We start from the raw sequence: 20,722 nt of genomic DNA on the forward strand, positions 1-20,722 counted from the left end.
ATTATTCATACCTATATATTCAATATCTGACTTTTCCATATAAGAAATGTTCACTTTTATCAAACAAGGACATGGCTATTATACTTTGCTTATTAAAGAGGTCGCAAAGTAACAAACAGTCTTCTCCTGACTGATATCCCTGTCACTTGTTCATCCAGAAATATGGAAATATTCATACACTTAACAAGAAAGAAGATAAATTGGGCTGTGAGTTGCCACTGATTCTCTCAGGTGAACACCTTATTTTGCCACTTTAAATGAAGTTCTTCTGAAAGATCACTTCTGCCACTCTTCTGCAAATACTGAGACAAGATCTGCTGTTTATCAGCTGACTTTGGAAGGGTCTTTTTGCAGCAGAAAAGCAGCTCATACATCTGGTGTGTTAAATTATCAGGGCCCTTCAGCCTAACAAGCTGAAACATGCTCCGTCGAAAAGGTAAACATAAAGCAAACAATGATATATTGTCTTCTGCAAGCTCTTGTGCAAGCCAGAACAGCAACTTGTCCCATAGGGCCTCTGAAGGGCAAAAATTAGTGAAGTAAGAATAAATCTTCCTTTTTTTTTTTTTTGAAAACCTTTTTAAAGCTGGAGCCTTGGTGGCTAAACTCCCCAGCTAAATAGGGAGTGTTTTATACTTTGGTGGAAACATCATCTCATTTCATTTCCAGTTATTTTTGGTAACTGATCTGCAGTATGAATTGAATTTAGTCAAGAGCAGATTCAGCAATGATCTATAATGGTGGAACTGAATGGGGAAAGTTAGCAATGAAATAAAAGAGTTTCAGTATTTACTGCAACTGATTCATCAATTACCCTGGAGCTTTCCAGTACAAACTGGATTTCCTTATACACAAAACTATATGCTGTTCAAGCATCCTGCCACAGCAAGAGCTGTTACATTTCCTGGTAAACAGATCTCTTTCCCTTTGACTACCTCTTAACATAGTAACTATTTCAAGCAATCATAGGTCTTTTTTATATTGATATAATTTAATGGTTGTTTTCTTACCTGATGAATCAGAAAAAAATCTTTTTGTTCTTTGTGGACAGTGGATCAATTTTTCACGCTTTTAAAGAAAATGTATTGAGGAAAGAGAAATGATGATGAATAAGAGGTGAGGCATATGATTTGGGAGTGGATTGCAGTAAAATCTGAGGGGTTTAACTCTAAGCATTTTAAATTTTTTCTACTTACATAGAATATTTTTGTATTATTAAAAACAATTAACACCATCAACAGGTATAAAACAGTATATAGCTATTAAAATAAAGAAATTAAGAAAATTTTCATCTATCAAGTGGGTGTTTATTATCTCTTATAAAAAGTTCATCCTTCATGCAACTTTAAAAATATTTGACTAATAGCATTATGCCATAAGTGATATATATAAACTGGCTGTATAGAAAATCTGTATAGAACCTTCCTAGATGTTACAGATTCTGATTTTGAATACTGCATTAGCTTTTTCTTCCTTTCAAGGAAAAGAACAATTTCTAGTTATGCAGTAGTTGTGAGGTCAGGTAACCATATTGTATTTGTAGCTATAGTTATTCATTTTACATAGTTCATTTTTTAATAAATCATCATGAAAAATCATCAAAATTCAAAAGATAAGTTCCATGAGAAAGTAGAGAGTTTTTGCTCTTTCTTCTCTAAACACTGGAGAGAAAGAAAAAATACTTCGTCTTGTTTTACCTCTGGCTGAGAAAGATGAAAGTCTTCTGGGCTTTAGTTTCCTACTCCATATAGAACAAGAAATTACTTTCAAAAGCACTGAGCACAAAGAGAGATTAGTTTGTATGAAGTGAAATTCAGATTTTTTTGTTTGAAAATGAAATTATCCTCTTTCAGTGCCCGTGTTACTTTTGATTCAGTTGTATTAATTGGATGTTTAGTCACAGCTCTCCCAAGGAAATTTTCCTGACTTTTATTCACTGATCTTCTGTTTTTCATTTGGGAATTAAGAACATGAAATTCGGACTGGAAAAGTTATTGTTTTCTTTCTGATATACTGAGCATTATGGAGCTTATCTTAATCACTTCAATAACACAGGCTTTAAATATTGTTCAATATTTGGAGTGTCTCGAATGTACTGACCTGCCCAGCCATAAGGTCAATATATGCATAACCATTATCTATTGTGAATTAAACAGCTTTTCATCAGGCCTGTACACAGTCATCCTGGGAGGTGATTTCAGTGCACACAGGATGCACACATCGCGCAGTGCCTGGCAGTGCAAAACCATCCTGTGCTGTACTGCTCTGGAGACCTTGGGGCTTGGACTAGGAGACCTGTAAAGGACCCTTCCAACCCAAGTTATTCCATGATTCTATGATCTGAATCCACCTCGTTTTTGCATGATTCTACAGCAATTCTGTCATTGCATGTGCCCCAGTGTGAAGATAGAATGACGTGACTAAAAAGCTTTCAGAATAAAGGGAATATAAAAGCTCTTCCAGAAGGGGGCGTTGCTTTTCTTCCAAGACAGCTTTCTCTTCGTCTAATGATGCATTTGTACTTAAAATTTTTTCATTCACTAATGAGAATTTACCACCTCAAAGGTCTGTGTTAGATTTTCACAGTTATTGTAGATGAACTCAATTACCCATGCATTGACTTTAATGTGAACCACTTCATGCTACTTAATGTTAAAATTGTACTAAAAATTATGAGAATTGAAAATCAGTATTGTCTAAAAACGGTGTAATAATATACAATGCATTAGATCTAAACCAGCAAATTGCCTTTAAAGATTAGGTGTCTGTGGTGAAGTGCTAAATTCACCCATAGTTCAGCTGCACTGGCATGTGGTCCTGCTGTTCTGGTCGACAGATTAAGCAAAATACTCTTAGCAGTCAAAGCAGTTTTCTAGCCTGGAAGGCCCTTCAATTAGCCATGCAACTGCCTTTCTAAAGCAGGGAATAACATGCTATTCTGCTATTAGACATTCATTAGACATAAAACTTCAGCAGAATAGTAATTTCATAATGTCTATATGTATTACAGCAATCTATTTTTGCAAAGAATTCCCAGCCAGTAACATTGATGTGCTCTGTCAAATGGACCTCTCAGACATGACCAGACTCTAGCAGCATATTAAACAGGACAGACAGAAAAGGAGAAATTAATCTTTTACCTCCTTAGCCCACTGTGTCACATAAATACAAAATATTCAAAATCAGTAAATATGAACGCACATACTTGACATCAAAACTTAATGCCCTCTATCTGACTTGTGTTGAACAAAATAGGTTAGAGGAGCAGGTGTTTTCTATTGCTGAGGAAAGAAAAGCACCATTAATAGGAATTATTAGTGAAAATCAGGTTACTTCTGTAGAAATATGTTTAAAGTAAAAACTGATATGAATGTTTGCATACAAAGTAAACCAACAGTATTTTGACCACTGTCAGCAATATATTTGTAAGTGGATAATGAAGGCATATACATATAGAAAATGGGTTATGATTGTACAGTTACTGCCTTCTTTACAAAAGAAATTTAGATTAGAATTTTACAGAAATGAGTGGAAATGTAGTAGTCAGAATGGTCACCTTAAAAAGGCTCATCTGTCTCTGTCACAACCAAAATCAGACATTCCAGATTATTTTAACTATCATCTGGAAAAACAATAAATTGAAAAATATGTAAAGACAAATTCAAAAAGAGAAACATGCTACTATTTATCACCAGAGATTTAGACCAAGTGTTTCTGTAGATATTTTGATATCAAAATGTATGCAACTTTGATAGTAGTATTTTAGTGGCAGCATTTTGTGCAACATAGTGTGTTGGTACATAGGCTCTTTGAAAAGTTTACAATGAGATTTCATTGCGGGAATATTAAAGATTATTTTATGTGGCATGAGCTTTCACCAGAGATGGGGATAATTGCCCACATGACTGTACTGCAGAGGCCAATCAGGAATAATGGAATAATCAGGTGATGAATGGAAGACAGGTTACACAAAATCCTATAATTTGCAATTCTGTGCTCCCAAGACAATGAAACAAGAATGATACATCTGAAACTCCAGTAATAATTTCACAGTGCTATAATAATTTCTCCCTTCCAGCTGGGGAGATAGTTGGGTGAAAAATTTCTGCTAGAATTTTTTCTATACTTATACTTGTGTGTGGGTCCTTCCCCACAGCTAATAGAAATTCTGAGAATGTTTGTACATTGATGACGCACCAGAAGTCTATCAGTGACTTCTGTGTTTATCTTTAAATCAAAAATCATGCCAAGATCCTTTTTCTAATAAATGTAAGGTAAGGAGGAAATGGAAATGTCTCTAATATTATCAGGTGAGAATCACACCTTTGGCAATGTTAATGCTAATTTGCACAGTGGAGACTGGTGTTGATATTCATCATATGGTAAGGTTTGTTCCCATTTCTTTGGTATCATCTCTCTGGTAATTTTATAAAACACTGCTGTTCCTTTGTAATGAGGTGAACTGTGGTTACCAAATTCATCCCCTTCTCTAATTTGGAGCTCCAGCCTTGGTTGTCTTTGTGAATGAAAAATCAGTCTGTAGACTTTCCTGAAGCTTCTCCATTCCCTGCAGTCCATATAATAAATAAAAAAAAAAATTATCCTGAATTTAGATGCATGGCATCTAAAATAATTCATTAGCATGAGTTAAGTAAAGGTAATCATATAACATTTGGTTGTTTGTTGATTGTTCTTTATCATTCCTATTACTTTATTGAACATCTGAGTTCAGCCTGCTTCAGTAGTAGGCTTATCTTTGTAGCTAGCTTTCTTAGCCCTTTAATAGTTGTTTAATAGTTGACTTCAAGTATAAGTGGTGAAGGCAGTGCTGCAAGTTGAAAATCAAGGAACAGAAAAGGAGGTAGGTACTTAACATAAAGAAGAATGAAAATAAAGGGGTGTTGTGAATGACATTAAAAGTATATGCTTTCTGGTTATTCAGGATGGATAGCTATGTGTAACAAAATAATGAATGGCACAGCAGAGGGGTAGATGCATTTTTAGGCTTTCTAAATCCATTTATTTGATACATCTACAGACACTGTCCTTTGTGTATAAAAGCAGACATTTCTCATGGGCTGGAGACTTCTCTCTTTGAAGAATATCCCTTTCTTTAGAGTACATTCAGTTTTCAATGGGAGAGTTTATGTACAAAATGTTCAGAGGGCCAAATATATATTTATATGTTCAATCTAAGACAGACAGAAGGGACTATATGCAATTTAGGGTGAAAACCTTTCAGAGGTTCTTCTCCCTTTTCCCTATAAGCAAGTCTCTGAATGGTGGCAACCACTACATGGAATTTTCTAGGCTGTTAACAGAAATGGCATAACTTTCTCTCTCATCACCTCAATTCACAGTGCAACTCACAACAGGCACTATTTTGCCTTGGTTTCTTCCTCAGTCTAAGTGAATTTACTTGGACAAAGCAGCAGACAGAAACCTGTCCTTTTAAAATAATTCTTAAAATAGCATGTGTTTCTGAGGAACCAGGTTTCACAGAATTCACAAGGGTTTAAGAGATCATCTTGTCCACTCCCCTGCTCAAAGGAGGGTCACCTGGAGCACATTGCTCAGGAGCTCGTTCAGATTGTACATTTTTACAGTTGGAGCAGTTTCCCATTAAGCTCCACATTCCTTTCTTTGACAAGAAACAGAACACTGAAATAAACTAACATTACACACCAAATGTACTGTGAGTAACCTCAGTCTGCCTGTGTTCCCATACAGCCTTTTTAATAGCTGAGGTAATTGATAATGCCCATACACTTGCATGAATTATCTGCCTTACCTGAAGCAGAAATATTTCCTCCAAATCTAACATGAATCTGCTCTCCTTGTCTTAATGGGAAGTGCTGTGTAGGTTCTGGAGGACCAATATAACCTTCCTCATAGAGATTTTGAAGTTCATTGGTTAATTCTCTGGATGCAGACAGCAAAACTACTATTTTATAGGGGTTTTCTCTTTTCTGATACAGCATCACATTAGCCGTGGTGCTACGGAGAGCTTCTTCCAGAGCCTGAGCAAAGAGGAGAAGATACCTGTTTTCCAAAAGGAATGCAAGGCAAATGACCACAAAGCTGTAGTAAGGTTAAAAAAAAAAAAAAAAAAAAAAAAAAAAGGAAAGAAAAGAAAATTAAATGCTTTACTTAAAATAATTTATCAACTGCTAATAATTTTTTCTCAAAAATAATATGGGGCTCAGTCTCCAAGGAAACTTTTGCTACCTCCTTTCCATCCTTGTTTCCAACATATGAAAAAGTGGAAATTTGCTTGTGTTTGTAGTGTAAAGTATGTTGACTATGTAGATATGATTTCAAATACACGTGAATTTTACATGAAAGGAAGATAATATTTCATAATAGGAATTAAAAAAAATATGCCTTTTTAGTTAGAGAGCTAAATCACAGTTGCCAGTTAAGACTGATAGTTGCATTTCCTTTCTCAAGGTTCTATGTACTACATTGTGTACATTCTATAAATGAAAAAGGGGTTTTTTTGTAATTGTGAGCAACAAATCTAGGAGCAAGTTAATGGTTAAAAATTGATAGTTTCTCGACACTACTAATTTCCACTTATTTGTAAACACAGAATTAAATATTTCGGTGAATAAAATTTTGTTAAATTATTCCTATATTACCTTTCTAAATGCTCATTTTGTTCAAAAGATACAAGCCCGTTCTGTGCATTCTGGATAATAACATCATCAAACACCTCCACCCCTCTTCATTTCTACGACCTAATAATTTCAAATTATCACTGAGATTGTCCACACTTTTTCTCACAGAAGTGCTCACAGCCCTGGAAAGCCAAATAATTATAGGAAAAATAACATAAAAATAGTTATGCAGAAAGAGTAAGCTTGTGTTTGTAGCTGTTTTCCCCTCTGCTGTCCTTGATGACTTTTTCTGGTTTATTCACCTTGCTTAAAATCTGTGTCTGGAGAGATAATTCAGAGTATGTGAATGATAAAATTATTTAGAGGTTTTTTCTTCAATTCTCCAGAAACTGCTGAAACATAGAAATCATCTTTTTTTTTTTTTTTCCAGGAGTCCCCATGTTTAAATGCTTTTTTAAGACATGCCAAAAAGTTTTAGAAATATTTTACTGCATACTTTTGAAAAATTTGGACTTTTATCTAGTGCATAAAATTGACCTACTATAAACCCTTGTGCCATGCATGTTGATTCAGGCAACCATAGAAACATGTAGAAGTAGAGATGAAAAAATTCAATGGTCAGACTCAAATCAACTTGGTGTGAGCACAGCAGATCTAAGTCATGTCTATTCTTTGTGTTCAATTTTTGACTTTGGTGAACATGTCTGAATACTTATTGGCGAAAAAACTTCATGCAGTCTTCATTCTGACTCCTGCTAGAAATGTAGTGGTCACCATATTTAAAGAATGAACATCAAATACTGTATTATTTTTTCTGGTGAAACTATAGCATGAAAATTTTGAGAGCTTGCTCTAGTGTTTCTAACAAAGCCCATAGGTATTGCAGTCTATATAAAAGAACAAACATCATTTTAATACAAGAAGTCATGAATCAAAATCTGTTAAAATTCATTGATTTCGATGTTTTAAAAAATGGTGAATTTGAAGTGAGGGTATTACTGAGGATGGTATGCTGCAGCAACCCTCTTTACTGTAGTACTAAGGGCTCTTGCATCTTCTGTCTCAACTCCTTGCCTTTATTTGTCTGGGATGGGAGAACAGGGTAGAGTAGTAGTGACTGAGCTGTTAAAAGGTTGGGATGAAGGATGCTGGACATGAACCAGTGCACTCATAGATATCACTGAGTGATACATATAATGTCTTGCTTTCAGTGCTGAAATTGATGGCTCAATTGGCTGAATCTAAGTGTAGAAAGAAATTGTGTAATCAGCTTGCAATAAAAACCCCTCTTCTACTACATGCCTGGATTTTTTCACAAAAATTCGTTTTACAAAATTGGTTTATCTTTTGGAGTTGGCTAGGCTATCACAGAAGAATCAGACTCCTCTTTTTAACCCAAGAACAACCTTACCCAAATAACAGCACTTTATACAAAGCTCAGAAAAATGCTTGAAAGTCATCAAAACTTGGAACTTCTATTGCCTAAAATATTTATATAATTTTGTTCCTGATTTGAGTTTGAGTTTTGAAACTCATGACCTTCCTCAGATTTTGAAAAATTTCTGAGATTTTTCTAATCTGTATTTTTTCATAATTTTAATTTCTCAATACTTCCAAATTAACATCTTAATGGGGAAAGGGAGAAACACAACTGAAACACAATTTGAGACTATACTCAGCCTAACACTAATATATGATAAAAACCTTTTGTTGCACTTGCTGGCACCAAGGAGAGAACTGGTGAGAGAAATGAGTCAGGTGAGAGAAATTAACTTGATCACTGCACCAAGCAATTAAAGTTTTGAGTTGACACATCTTCATTGAAAATTACTATATTTTCTGAACTATATCAAACAAGGGAAGATAGATCTTTTTTTTAGCTAAAGATATGTGATTTTAACAAAGCTGACAGGAAATCTGCATGTACAGGGTGTGAAGCTGCAACCACTTTTTGTAGACTTCTGATATTGGAAGAGATTGCACTTTAGGATTATTAGCATACTCACTTCAGAACTGATCAGATAACAGGCTTATGGAACAAGTATCACCTATTTCAAGCTTACCTTTAACTGCCTAGGTGCCAGAGAATTGAATGTTTCTGAATGGTAACAGAAAGAGATTTGAGAATCCACGTTCAGCTTTTGTAAGAGTCCTACCTTTGGAACAGTAAATGTTTCCTTCTTTAAGCATGACAACAAAGAAAAAACACCCAGATGATAAATTTTTACTTCTGCAAAGCTTTTTTGATTAAAGAGAATGTGAGGTTAGAGTATTGGAGGGAAAGGAAGCTGTGTTTCACAGTTTGAGAAGGTAACATTCTCCACAGAGCCAAGTATGAAATGAAAATAAATTGACTATTATTGCCACCTGCATGCCCAAGTACCTTGTGATCTCTAGTCATCATGTGATGTTATTCATATTCCAGTGTATGATTTCAGTGAAATGAAATCAAATTATAAATTGGGTGATTAGTCTGGTCCAATACAACACTTCTGCATTTAAAAACTGTTCATTTGACATAGTTTGTACTTATTTATACTCACGGAATTATGTTATTTTGTTGTGATCTAAAAGCACAGTAATTCCTCCTAAATTTTATTTATTTGCTTTTATCAAATAATGCAATGCATTGCTCTTAGTTACAATAATCATGAAACATTACTCAACCATTAGTATTGTGGGATCAAGCATTTCCTTAACATTGTAAGTGAAAAAAAGAATGTTAGTAAATACTGGTTTTCAAATAGAATTAGTGCTTGAGAAAGTAGAAAGTTCTGTTTAATCACACATAGTGGGCAATATGATTTAATAATGACAACTTTACTTGAAAAACTCCAGAGACTTAACTGGGTAGCTCAAACTCTGCTTTTGGAATCCTTCGATGAGAGTTACCTTATGGTTTCCTTAGGATCCTTGTAAAGAAATAGGAGTTAAGTAGTTTGACTGCAAGTTGGTATCAGTCACCTTCACCATAATCTCCTGATAATTTCCTCTGAAGCATGATGTAAATGGGATTGCAATGTTAATAGGGAAAATTGGTTTTTCATAATCATAACATTCCATACTGATGACATTGCTGACCAGCTCCTCAGAATCATCCACCACCAAGGAACTAGTGTCATTGAGTGTATTACACTTCAGATTCTCCAGAACAATTGCAGGGGCTTTAATAAAACAAACTATTTCCTAGGGTTTTTTTCCCACTCTCTTTGACTAGAAATATATTATAAAATTGTTTTTATTTTGAGTGGGGTAGCATTTTGTATTTTTAATTAAATATTTCAATGTAATGATGTGCTATAATGAAGCATAAGAAGACAATTCAGAAAAAATATTTTTAAGAATAAATGAGAAAATAATGAAAAAGTTTATGCTTAGTCTGTTTTAGAACAGCTTATAAATTACTGTAAAACTGATGAATTGTGGTCTTTTCCTACTTATTTCCCACAATTTGAGGATTATTGACTTTACTGGCTGTGACTCAGTCCCTCTCTGGCATAAAAAAAATTATCCAAATAGAAACTTAGGGTTTACTTTAGACCAAAGGGAAAGATCTTCATTGCACATGTTCAAATTGTAAACTGCTGTTATGTGTACAACCAGCATCTGTTCAGTACATGTATATTGAGTTTCTGCACCCACACATGTTTATAAATTAATAATCAATAATTATGTACATGTGTTCCTTATAAAAGGAAGAGTATGTGCTTACTCTTTGTTCATCCAATATCTAGATTTTTGTACTTCTTCTGAATCACTCACAGAAGGATTCACATCTGGAAGATCATAAGTTTGTGCTGAAGATGTGAAGGTACTTAGGTAATTTCTAAAAATCTCCTTTTTTAAAATTTATTTTACTGTCTTCCATTTTCTCTGTCAATTTGTGGTCTTCACTTTCTAGCCCTTTTAAATTGTCCCTGACTACTTCCTTTTTCTTCTGTTGAAAAGAATTCGTGGTGCTTCTGTCATAAATGTCCTTCAATGTCCCAGACAGAATGTCTTCCTCATTGCTTGTGAGAGCATCCTGAAAAGCCAGGTCTGGAGGCTTTTCAGCAACAGAGCTACCTCCATGAAGTTTTCCACTGCACTCTTTTTTCTCTGTAAAAGAGACAATCACTAGTTGGTGTTCACCATCTTCCTTTTTCATTGGAGACTCTCTGCTGGTGTCTTGTTCTTGAGCAGATTTGTTTTCAGCTAAGGATACAATTGTCCCCACAGTTTTAATTTCACCTGTGTGGGTTTGATTGACATTTTGACTTTCTGTCTTGTTCAGAAAGGGCTTTCTTTGGAATTGCTGTCTGGAACTGGAAGATGCTTGCACAGAGTCTGTTGCTTCTCCTTTCGAACAACGCACATCTGTTTCTCCACAAAGATTTTCACCAGTCTGGTTCTGAGAATCACCATCTTGTCTGCAGCTTGCAGCATAAAATTTATTTTCTGCCGCTTGAAGGTGTGAGATTGTATTTGTCAAATACTCTTTCACTTTCTGCAGATAATTATAATTCCATTGTATTTTTGGGAAAAAAAAAAACCCAAAAAACAATTGCATTTTGCTATGAAATCTAGACAAAAATGTGAAAACTATTATACACATATTTATTGAATTCCATATAATCGCATAGTACCATCCAAAACATGAAGCACACTCTATTTCCTGGCTTCCATTTAATATTTTTGCATATATTGCTATTCAGGTGAAGTCAATTTCTAAGGAACTGAATAGAGACAAGTACATTTTTGTACTTGTCTAAGAACAATTGTGTGTGTATTTGTCAAAATTTTACTCTGGCAACTCTAATGAACACTTTTCTAATGATGAGACTCTAGCTAAATTCTTAATGACAATCAATCCAAAGCATGTTATTGATAAAATATAGTCAAATCAATTTGGGAAGATCTTTAAAATTAAATGTTATATTTCCTAAAATTGAATCATGTAAGATTCTAATGCATAGATCTCTAGCAAGGCTGTTATACATGGACCTAATTTTAAATTCAGACCTTAGAAGCTCTGAATTTTGCTATGAAGAAGAGATGACAGCACAAAACCACCAGCTCACATATAATACAAGCTCAGAAATTTGTAATATCCAGTTACAGGAATGGTGAAGATTGCCCTTGCATGTAATTAAAACCCCTTTGTGAAGAAGAGTGCATAAAAAGCACACAACCACTATGTGCCATTCATGTACGATTTTAACTTATATATTCTTTGATTATATTTTTTATCTTGAACCTTTTCTTAGAAATTATTCCAGATATTCTCTCAAAGGATTTAAAATGTATTACTTAGAGCTCTTCCAGCATTATATGCTGTCAGCCCCTATAACTGTAGAGGTATCTTGATTAGTTAGATATATTGGAAACCATGGAAAATTTTATTTCTGTGCTGTATGAGATCCTGGAAAATTCTGTTTTGCAGGTTAAATCTCATGAAAGTCAATACAGATAAGACAATAGACATCGGGTACAGTATGGTGGGCTTCCACCTCCAATGTACAGATACAAGAAAAGAAAAACAGAAAGGGCTGATGCAAGTCTTACAGGAAGCCTTTCACTTAACATTCACTTTTTTAACAACATCACATCAGGTAACTAATACCACAAGGTTTTCAGCTTGGAAAATAATTCTATTGGGAATGCCATCATATATCAATTATACGTCTCTCATCTCTATTGACATCTGGTTAATTTAAACATACAAAAAATAGAGGTCAGAATAGACTTTTCTTATTAAACTTGGGGGAAGGGAAAAGGAAACTTGCGATTTCAATGGGGACCAATAGAGGAATCTTTGGTGCATGTCCCTGCCCTTGATGGCACGCCATGCCTTTTGATGGCTTTGACTTTGGGAAAGATTTCTTCTTTTTTTTTTTTTTATGTATCCATGCCTTGTCCCTGCTAATTTCCCCTAATGAAAAAATGTTGGTTTTTTTCATTGACTTTTTCCCCTGCTTTTGCAACATCTGTGAGCTTAGTTTTGGTGTAGTTTGATCTTTTGCACTGCACCTGATATAATCCCTGTCATTTTCTTGTTATCACGAAATGTTGAAAGCGAAGGGAGACGATCCATCCTTGTTGATCAGCATTGAACTCCAGATTTATTGATCCAAAAGGCACGTTTTTATAACAGTGTTAATTAAGATAATACATATAGCAAAACTTGAGCTCACGATAGGCTACAGAGCAAACACTAACCCCTCCCTTTGTTTTCAATACCTGTGGTTTGTCATTGAATCCAAGATTTATTTTCTCACCCTGTTGTGAAAGTTCTCAAGGCCTCCATGTTATTGAAGACAGGCTTGAGAACTTAGCTGTTTACAGAAACAGGCTGTGAGAATTTGGTCCTCACAACTGCCTTTTAAGCCATTTCTGAGCAAAATTCTCCAACAACGAAATTTCTGAAATTTTCTTTTTTTCTTCTCCAATTGGAATTCCTTTGATGGTATCTCCATTCAAGCTTGTTTGTAAGTCCTTCTTTTCTTTTTTGGCCTTCAGTGGGGATCAATTTTGGCAGGCTTTGCTGCATGTGCCTGCGTTTGATGGTGTATTTCCTGCCTGGATTTTGATGGCTTTGTCTTAGGGGAAGAGTTTTTTCTTTTCTTTGTGTTTTTTTTTATGTGTCCATGCTATTTCCCTCATCTCTTTCTCTCTTGATTGTGTCTTCCTTCTTGATATAATCCCAGGCCATTTTCTTATAGTCACTAATTTCCCCAAATTTCCTCAATTTTCTTTTTTTCTCCTCCAATTGCATTTCCTGTAATGGCATCTCCATTGCAGCGTTGCCGTCAGCACACTATATACTGCCGTGAACCGTACGCGACACCTGAATCAGTGCCGTGAGCTGTTTATTTCAAAAATCTGTCTCAGTACATTGTTAGGACAATGGAGACAGTATGTTCACAGCTCTCTGATTCAAATGGAATGCCAAGGAAGCGTCACGTTACAGGGTAGCATAAAGCCATCTCAGCTTAGGTTTCAGCTAATCACACATAGTGCAAAACATATTGACAATAATTCTATCTAATCATATGAAACACACCTTTCTGTAGTTAACACAATAGGGACTTCTTTTCTAACACAATGGCTCGTTTATGAGAGACAGAGCACAGAGATGCATTCATACTAACCTTCTAAAGATATACATTAAATAAACTTGTTGCAACCTAAAAGGGCAAATCACAGTGGCTTATTGTTCTATTTCTCACTTCTGCTCTACAGCTTAGAAAACTTTAATGCTGCATTAGCAATGTTCACAAATCTGCTGTCTGAGGCCTGTCTTTTTTACCATTTTCTCCAAACCCTCTAATTTTATGGATCCCAACATAGACATAGTACTTTTAGATGTGTTTTTTGGTTTTTGTTTGTGTATTTATTTGGCATTTTGTTATGTTTTTATTTAATGTTTGTTTTGTTAGATTATTTCAGCGACTTTAAATCCCATAGTGAACACATCACCTGTTAGCTGTGATCTGAAAGTGCTGTGAATAGAATTACATAGTTTAGCCCAGCAGCCATATTCCTTCTTGTATTTGGAATCGAAGCAGATGGGAAATGCTTTCAACTGAAAGGATTCTTTACTTCTCTGAAAAGCTTGATCAGAATTTTGCACTTTTTTTTTTTTTTTTTTTTAAACTCTGATGTCTCCTCAGGGATTCTAATCTCAATTTTAACAGTAAAATAATAGCAGAACAATTTTATTAGTGGCCCGTGGAAGTAGCTGGGCGTGAGGACAGGGTCACTTGAGTTGGATATTTTCGTGGTTCAGAGCCCGCTGGTGCTGTGCTGCTTTCCAGCGCGACCAGCAGGTGGGGAAAGGGACACGGCAGCAGAGACAGCGTGGCAGGAGCTGCGAATGCCCAGTTCAGCGTCTGCAGGGCTGCTTCCCTCTCAGAGTCTCTGTGGTGCAGATGACCCCGAGGTGTTGGAAAGTCTCATTTTCCCAGCCCTGAGATCGAAGGAATCAGGATTCTTCGGCTGTGGTTTTCAAGGCTGTTTATGGTTTTCAAGGCTGTTTATTTTCTGTTATCTGTAACATTCGTTTTCTGACCTGCTGAGGTCTGTCCCGCAAGTCAGTCCGTGGCACACTGACCGCCCGTGGGGTGGTGTTATCTTTTTATACTAAAATCGATGTGTACATTATTTACAGTAATTTTCCAATACCTATCACCTATGTTAGACAGTCTGTTTCTACCCTAAACCAATCCAAAAGTGCCAGCATCACCCAGAAGATGGAGGCTAAGAAGAAGAAAGACGAAGGACAAGGCACGCCCAAATCCCTCCATCTTGGCTTCTGAACCCCCATTTTAAAAAGCTCAAAATTCTACTTTTCCACCTTGTGACAAACTAACTATCATTCCAGTTAAACTCTCGTGGTTTGTAAGTCTTCACATAAAGTTGGTAATTTTCTCCATGGGTTAAAATCAAAGCCACAGGTGCTTTTGACTTTGTGCCAAGGTCTCTGAGCCCCTGGCCAGGGGCTGGAGACATCCAGAGGGATGTCCTGGGTTCCAACACTTCTCCAGCTGTGAAACTGGGCTGGATGGCTGCATTACATTTCTTCAGATGATGTAGACAATTGGCTGTTGAATCTTTCTTTTGAATTCTTCCTGTATTTTTCTCTCTTAAAGATAACCTGAATTTACTTCTCTCTAGGATCTTCTGAATAAACATGAGTATCTGAAGTATATTACCAAGTGAAGTAACTCTATCACAAGTGGCATTTGATAATTTACCCTAATCACATGAATGAGAGTAGTCAAGTAATTTTTCAGCAAGCTGAAATGCAAATTATTATTAAGAAGGTGGGTATTTAATGTTGCATCTTTTTTTTCCTCCCTCTGAAACATTGCCTTCCTTTTTAAAAATGCCTGTGGTGTTCTAGGTGTTGCAGTAGATGGGAAATAATGGTGCTTTTTGCCAGCTTTCCTCTTCTGGTGAGATTGTAATTCCTGAATGCCTCCTGATAAACAGAGAGCTGTCAAAATCTTTCTTTCTAAAGACTTCTTGGAATCCCTGTGACTGTAGTGGCCAAAACAAATCACAAAAATGCTTTGCACTGGTACAAATTAGTGTCTGTGGAGGTCCCTATGTGGAGAAGTGGCTTCATGGTGCAATTAAGTGCCTTTGTGAACTCCTTTTTTTTCTTTCTTTTTTTTTTTTTTTTTTGTTTCCTTGCTGTGTGAGCTTTTGGTGATAAAATTGTCATTATGATAGGAAAAGGTGTTTTAAAGATGTTTTTGAACCTTGTGCCATCAAAAGAATACTATAAAACTAAATGAATAACCAACTTGAAGTGTCTCAGTAAAAATAATAATAATAATAAATGTACCTTATGGACATTCAACAAGGAAGGACAATCAGCAAGATTCCAGCTGAACACAGCCAGTGAAACTTTTAAAATGTGTCTCTGGCAGGTAATTACTGTAGCTCAAGTTCCCAAATAAAGAGCTTGTCATGTTTCTTGCTCTTTGCCACCAGATATTTAGCATCAATTTGCATCTGACACAGGGTGTCAGATTGCAAAGCTGATTTGCGTGGTGTCTCAGTCACTGAAGCACTTTCTCTGTTTAAACATTGATGCTTTCCTCAGAAAATATTTATTCTTTGGATTAAGGGGGGGGTCCTTCCGTTTGTACTACCATGTGCTTTTTATCTCTTTGATGATACTGTGTCCTATTGCAATGCTGCTAAAGCTTGGGAAATGACCATAAAAAGACTCAGAAGCATTAGTTTGATGAGGAAAGTGGAAGGAAATGAGTAGTGCTGGTGTTGGCTACTGTAAGAACAGCCAACCAAGCAGTAGCAACCCCTCTCCTGGGCAAATGGAGAAGGAACTTCCCTGCACAGCAATGTAGTAAGAGTGATTTTTAGGCAGAGAGATTCTAACTTTAATAATGAGAAGAAATACTCTGAGCCATAAAAATGGCACTTGATGTTCATGAAAGACAGTTCCAATGCTGACCTATCACACACCACTGTCAGCCTGGAGGCAGGTCCATGGAGCCATGCCAGTGCATCACAGCTGGACTTGGACACTTTGATCACAGAGCAGAGGTACCTCTGCAGCTGCACAGGAAGTCCTGCCACTCCTATGCCTCCTTTATTTACAACCAGATTCTGGTGTTAGGGAAAAAGGGAAAATAACCTCTCCTTCAAAAAAAGGAACCTTTATTAAGGCCCTGCAAAGGTCATGAGTTATTTTCTGTTAACCTTTTTGAGGTACAGGACCAAGCCTTGATCAGCTTCAGGTTCCTTTGAACACCTTTGCTGCCATTACTCATCCATCACAGCACTGCATCTCTGAACTTAGTAGATTATGGGCTTAATTTTGGAAAATCCAGATGTGTTTTGTAATTTTGTCAACAGGCAATCAGCTTTGGCTGCAAATACTGTTCCTAAATGTGTGCCCTGATGGGAAATGGCTTTTTATGTGTGTTTTCTCCTTTGACTTGTCAAAGCTTAATCAGTGGTGAATTCTTATGAATAGGGCACTGAAGTTTCTGATGAAAGAAACAGGTTGTGCTCCAGCTGCTTCTTTGAAGTACTTTACTCTCTGGATTATTGTCAGACCTTCTGTAGGGTCAGGAGAAGTTTTGCTGCTCTTTGCACAGTAACTAATTTCTGCCAAGCACTGTGACATGTTACAGAAAGCCATGTTTGCATCTGTGGAGAGTCAAACGGTGAATCAGCTATATGTTCTTGACAGAGAAACCTATAGGTTGTGTTTCCTTCTGCAAGTGGGTGTTGAAGAGAAAATGAGGTAAGATAAATCCCAGCAGGTGAGCACAGCCAATGGTTTTAGAGAGGATGAAAAGCAGGATAGCAGTTGTGTTCCTTGGGTGCTTCTGAAAGAAATAATTGCTGCCTGCATTGCATAGTATATGTCCACAAGATTAGTCCTGGTGTTGGCTGTCTGACACTGAAAACAGACTGTACCTTTTGTCGCTGAGTGTGTCAACCATTTCTGCATTTTTCCTGTACAAGTAGAAGGTGTTTAGGCAGAGTTGAGATCTGTGTATACTCAGTTCTTTTTAAGGTTTTTTTTAGCATAAGTCAGGCAGCTTTGAGCGATTCTCTTTTGACTCATTAGCTGTCAAAAGCAAATGGAAGGCATAAAACTGTTTCTTTCAGAGAAGAGGAGAGTAGCTGCAATACAATCTTCCTCCATATGGAAGCATCCTTCACATCAACCCAGGCTTATGCATAAGCAAGCACTGACGCATAGAATGCATATCCACCTCGAGTCCTGGGGGCAGGTTTGGGCACCACAATACAAAAAAGACATTAAACTGTTACAGAGTGTCCAAAGGAGGGCAACAAAGATGGTGAAGGGCTTTGAGGGAAGCTGTGTGAGGTGTGGCTGAGGGCACTTGGTCTGGTCAGCCTGGAGAAGGAAGAGGAGACTGAGGGGGGACCTCAGTGCAGTTACAGCTTCCTCTTGAGGGGAAGAGCAGGGGCAGACACTGATGTCTGCTCTGTGGTGACAGTGCACGACCCCAGGGAATGGCCTGAAGATGTGTCAGGGTTCAGGTAGAATATTAGGAAAACAGGCTATTAGGAGTTGAACAGGCTCCCCAGAGAAGTGGTCACAGCATTGAGCCTGACCGAGTTCAAGAGGAGCTTGGGGAATACTCCTGGGCATGGGGAGTGATTACTGGGGATGGAGCTGTGCAGGGCCAGGAGTACAACTTGATGGTCCCTGTGGGTCCCTTTCAACTCAGTTTATTCTGTGATATTGATAAGAAGACAGGAAAATATATGAAGAATAATAAATTTGTGTAAACGTGCTAGTTTCAGCTGGGCTAATTTTTAATTTAATTGTAGAAGACATTTGAAATCATCCAATTCAACCATGCTAAATAATAAAACATCATTTTTTATATACACAGATGATGGTCCTTATATTTTATATATATATGCTTTATTATACTCAATGCAGTGATATGTATATTATGAAAGAGGAAAGTCAATCTTTGTGTTTGAGCTTTGGTGTAGCAAGTCTTAAGGTGGCTCTATAGCAGTGTGCCAGCCAATGTTGTGCTGCTTGTTACATTGCTTGAATGAAATTATTTTGATGCAGAAGAAGTTTGGAGCTAAAAAAGACAGTCTCTGGCTGGCAGGAGGCAGTTCCTGGAGGAAAAAAATGAAAGGGTGAGACAAAATTACAATTCAAAATTGTCTTAATTAGTTGCATGAGTGATTTGAAATCAGTGAGATGAAATTTAGTTAAATTCAGGTGCTCAATACATGGGGGTAGATGTGTGTTTGTAGGCAGGCAGGGAGCATTAAAAATACAACATGATGAGTTACTGACTGGGTGATGATCTTATAATAGATCACAAACTAAATAAGTATCTGCAAAAGAGGAATGAATCTAATTCTGGGATTTATGAACAAGAAGATGAGGCATAGGAAGCAGGAGGTGAAGCCACTGGTGAAATAGAAGCTCTGGTTCTGTACACCATGATTTAAAAAAGAAGGCTGCAGGAGATTCATAAAAATTATTAGATATTTAAAGATCAAAGGGCATGATCTTCTGGTGATATAAATCACTTCATATTCAGAACCTCCCAAAGAACTGAACTGATTCACACCAGCTGAGGAGCTGATTAAATGACTTATTTTTTAAATTTTCTTGCTAATCTAACCTTAACAGCAGCAATTTACATTAAGTTCTCAGTGACATCAGGTTTCCCTCAGGGCTTACAGGAAAGAATTATTTGAGTGTCATAATTTAACTCTCTCTTCTTTCATTTTTATCTTAAACTGAGCTATAGATTTTCTTCACTTTCTATTTTAGCATTACTTAAAAATGAACACAGTTAAAATGGAAAAGGGAAATAATTTTTAAATACAAGACACAATTAACCTCTGAACCTTACTGTCTCTTGATATCACCACTGCCAGAAGCTTAATAGGATCAAAAGAAGGGTAATAGATAATGAGAAAGTCTCCTGATGTATCAGAGGAGATTAAAATAAAAAGACTGTAGGAAGGAAAAAGGCACAAAAAGCTATGGGCTTCAAAAAAGAAGGCACCTTTCATATATCTGGATGGAGGAAGCTAGTTTCTCAAAGCTCATGTGCTCCTGTGGTTGCCCTTAGTGGGCTTGTCTGACTTTGAAAGATCTCCTGTTAACCCTTGTCATATGGAGGATGAGTCTGGCAATGGTGCTTTTCCTAATCTGATTTCTGTGCTCCTGCAGCTAACCCCTGTGAAGGTGACTTGAAAGGGCTATTTAAAAAGGAAACAGCAAAGAAAAGCTTCTATTTTTGTCTGTGTATTCATGTTTGCCTGCTGAACATGGTCTGTTGTTTCAACACTCTTTATGTAGCTATGTGTTTAATTTCTCTTAGAGGCTGAATTGAAGAAAGGTTTCTCCGAGGTTTTACCTAGGAAAAGGTGGACATCAATAAAGAAAAATGACAAAAGAAGAATGTAAAAGGTTGGGTACTTAGGTACAAAATTATAAATGACAATGCCTAGCTACAGCTAAAACCAGCAGGGAACATTAAGGGCGGTAAGAAATATCTTTTGTAAGATTCAAAAATTATGCCAGCTACTGATGAAAATTTAGAATAAGAAGTGTTGGTTGAAAAGAGCCTAATGACAGACAGTGGGGAGAAAATTGAAATTTTCAAGACCTTTTTTCCTCACTATTCACAGGCAAACTTTCTCCCCATGTACTGCCATAGTTTCCCCATGTACTGCCATAGTTTGCCGCAAGGAGATGACAACCAAGAGGTGGGAGCAACAGGTTAGAGACTGGTCAGAAAAGCTGATTTTCTAGAAATCTGTGAAGGTTTTTAGGATTCACCTGAGGGTGCTGGTGTGGTGACTATGAGGCTGCTGTCTGTCATTTATCAAAACTCAGTCAGAGAAAACAAGACAGCAAGGGAAACAAGATTTGGAACCACTGCCCTGCATTCTTAATGGATGGCTTTCTCAGCAAGGTTGTGCACTAGTCTGCTCGTGTGGATCTCAATGGAGTTGATTTAATACCATGATTAAATTTTTGTAGTTCTCTTTTGCCCCCAAGCCTACATGTTGCTCTATGGTATTGCCAGTGACTCATTTCTAATAGCTTAATGCTGTTGGAG

General features: G+C 36.7%; 1 protein-coding gene across 1 annotated transcript in view; it reads right to left on the reverse strand.

The window, feature by feature from the left end:
• Window positions 1-227: 227 nt before the first annotated feature.
• Window positions 228-20,722, reverse strand: part of DTHD1 (death domain containing 1) — a 45,569-nt gene continuing 25,074 nt past the window's right edge. Inside the window, 12 exon segments of the mRNA XM_063158097.1 lie at window positions 228-517; window positions 1,011-1,068; window positions 4,324-4,567; window positions 5,605-5,641; window positions 5,792-6,081; window positions 6,642-6,717; window positions 6,720-6,802; window positions 7,620-7,861; window positions 8,684-8,862; window positions 9,512-9,823; window positions 10,298-10,449; window positions 10,505-11,106. Coding sequence (XP_063014167.1) covers window positions 228-517; window positions 1,011-1,068; window positions 4,324-4,567; window positions 5,605-5,641; window positions 5,792-6,081; window positions 6,642-6,717; window positions 6,720-6,802; window positions 7,620-7,861; window positions 8,684-8,862; window positions 9,512-9,823; window positions 10,298-10,449; window positions 10,505-11,106 — 2,565 coding nt within the window.

This window comes from Melospiza melodia, chromosome 5 (assembly GCF_035770615.1).
Source record: "Melospiza melodia melodia isolate bMelMel2 chromosome 5, bMelMel2.pri, whole genome shotgun sequence".
Classification (NCBI taxonomy): Eukaryota; Metazoa; Chordata; class Aves; order Passeriformes; family Passerellidae; genus Melospiza; species Melospiza melodia.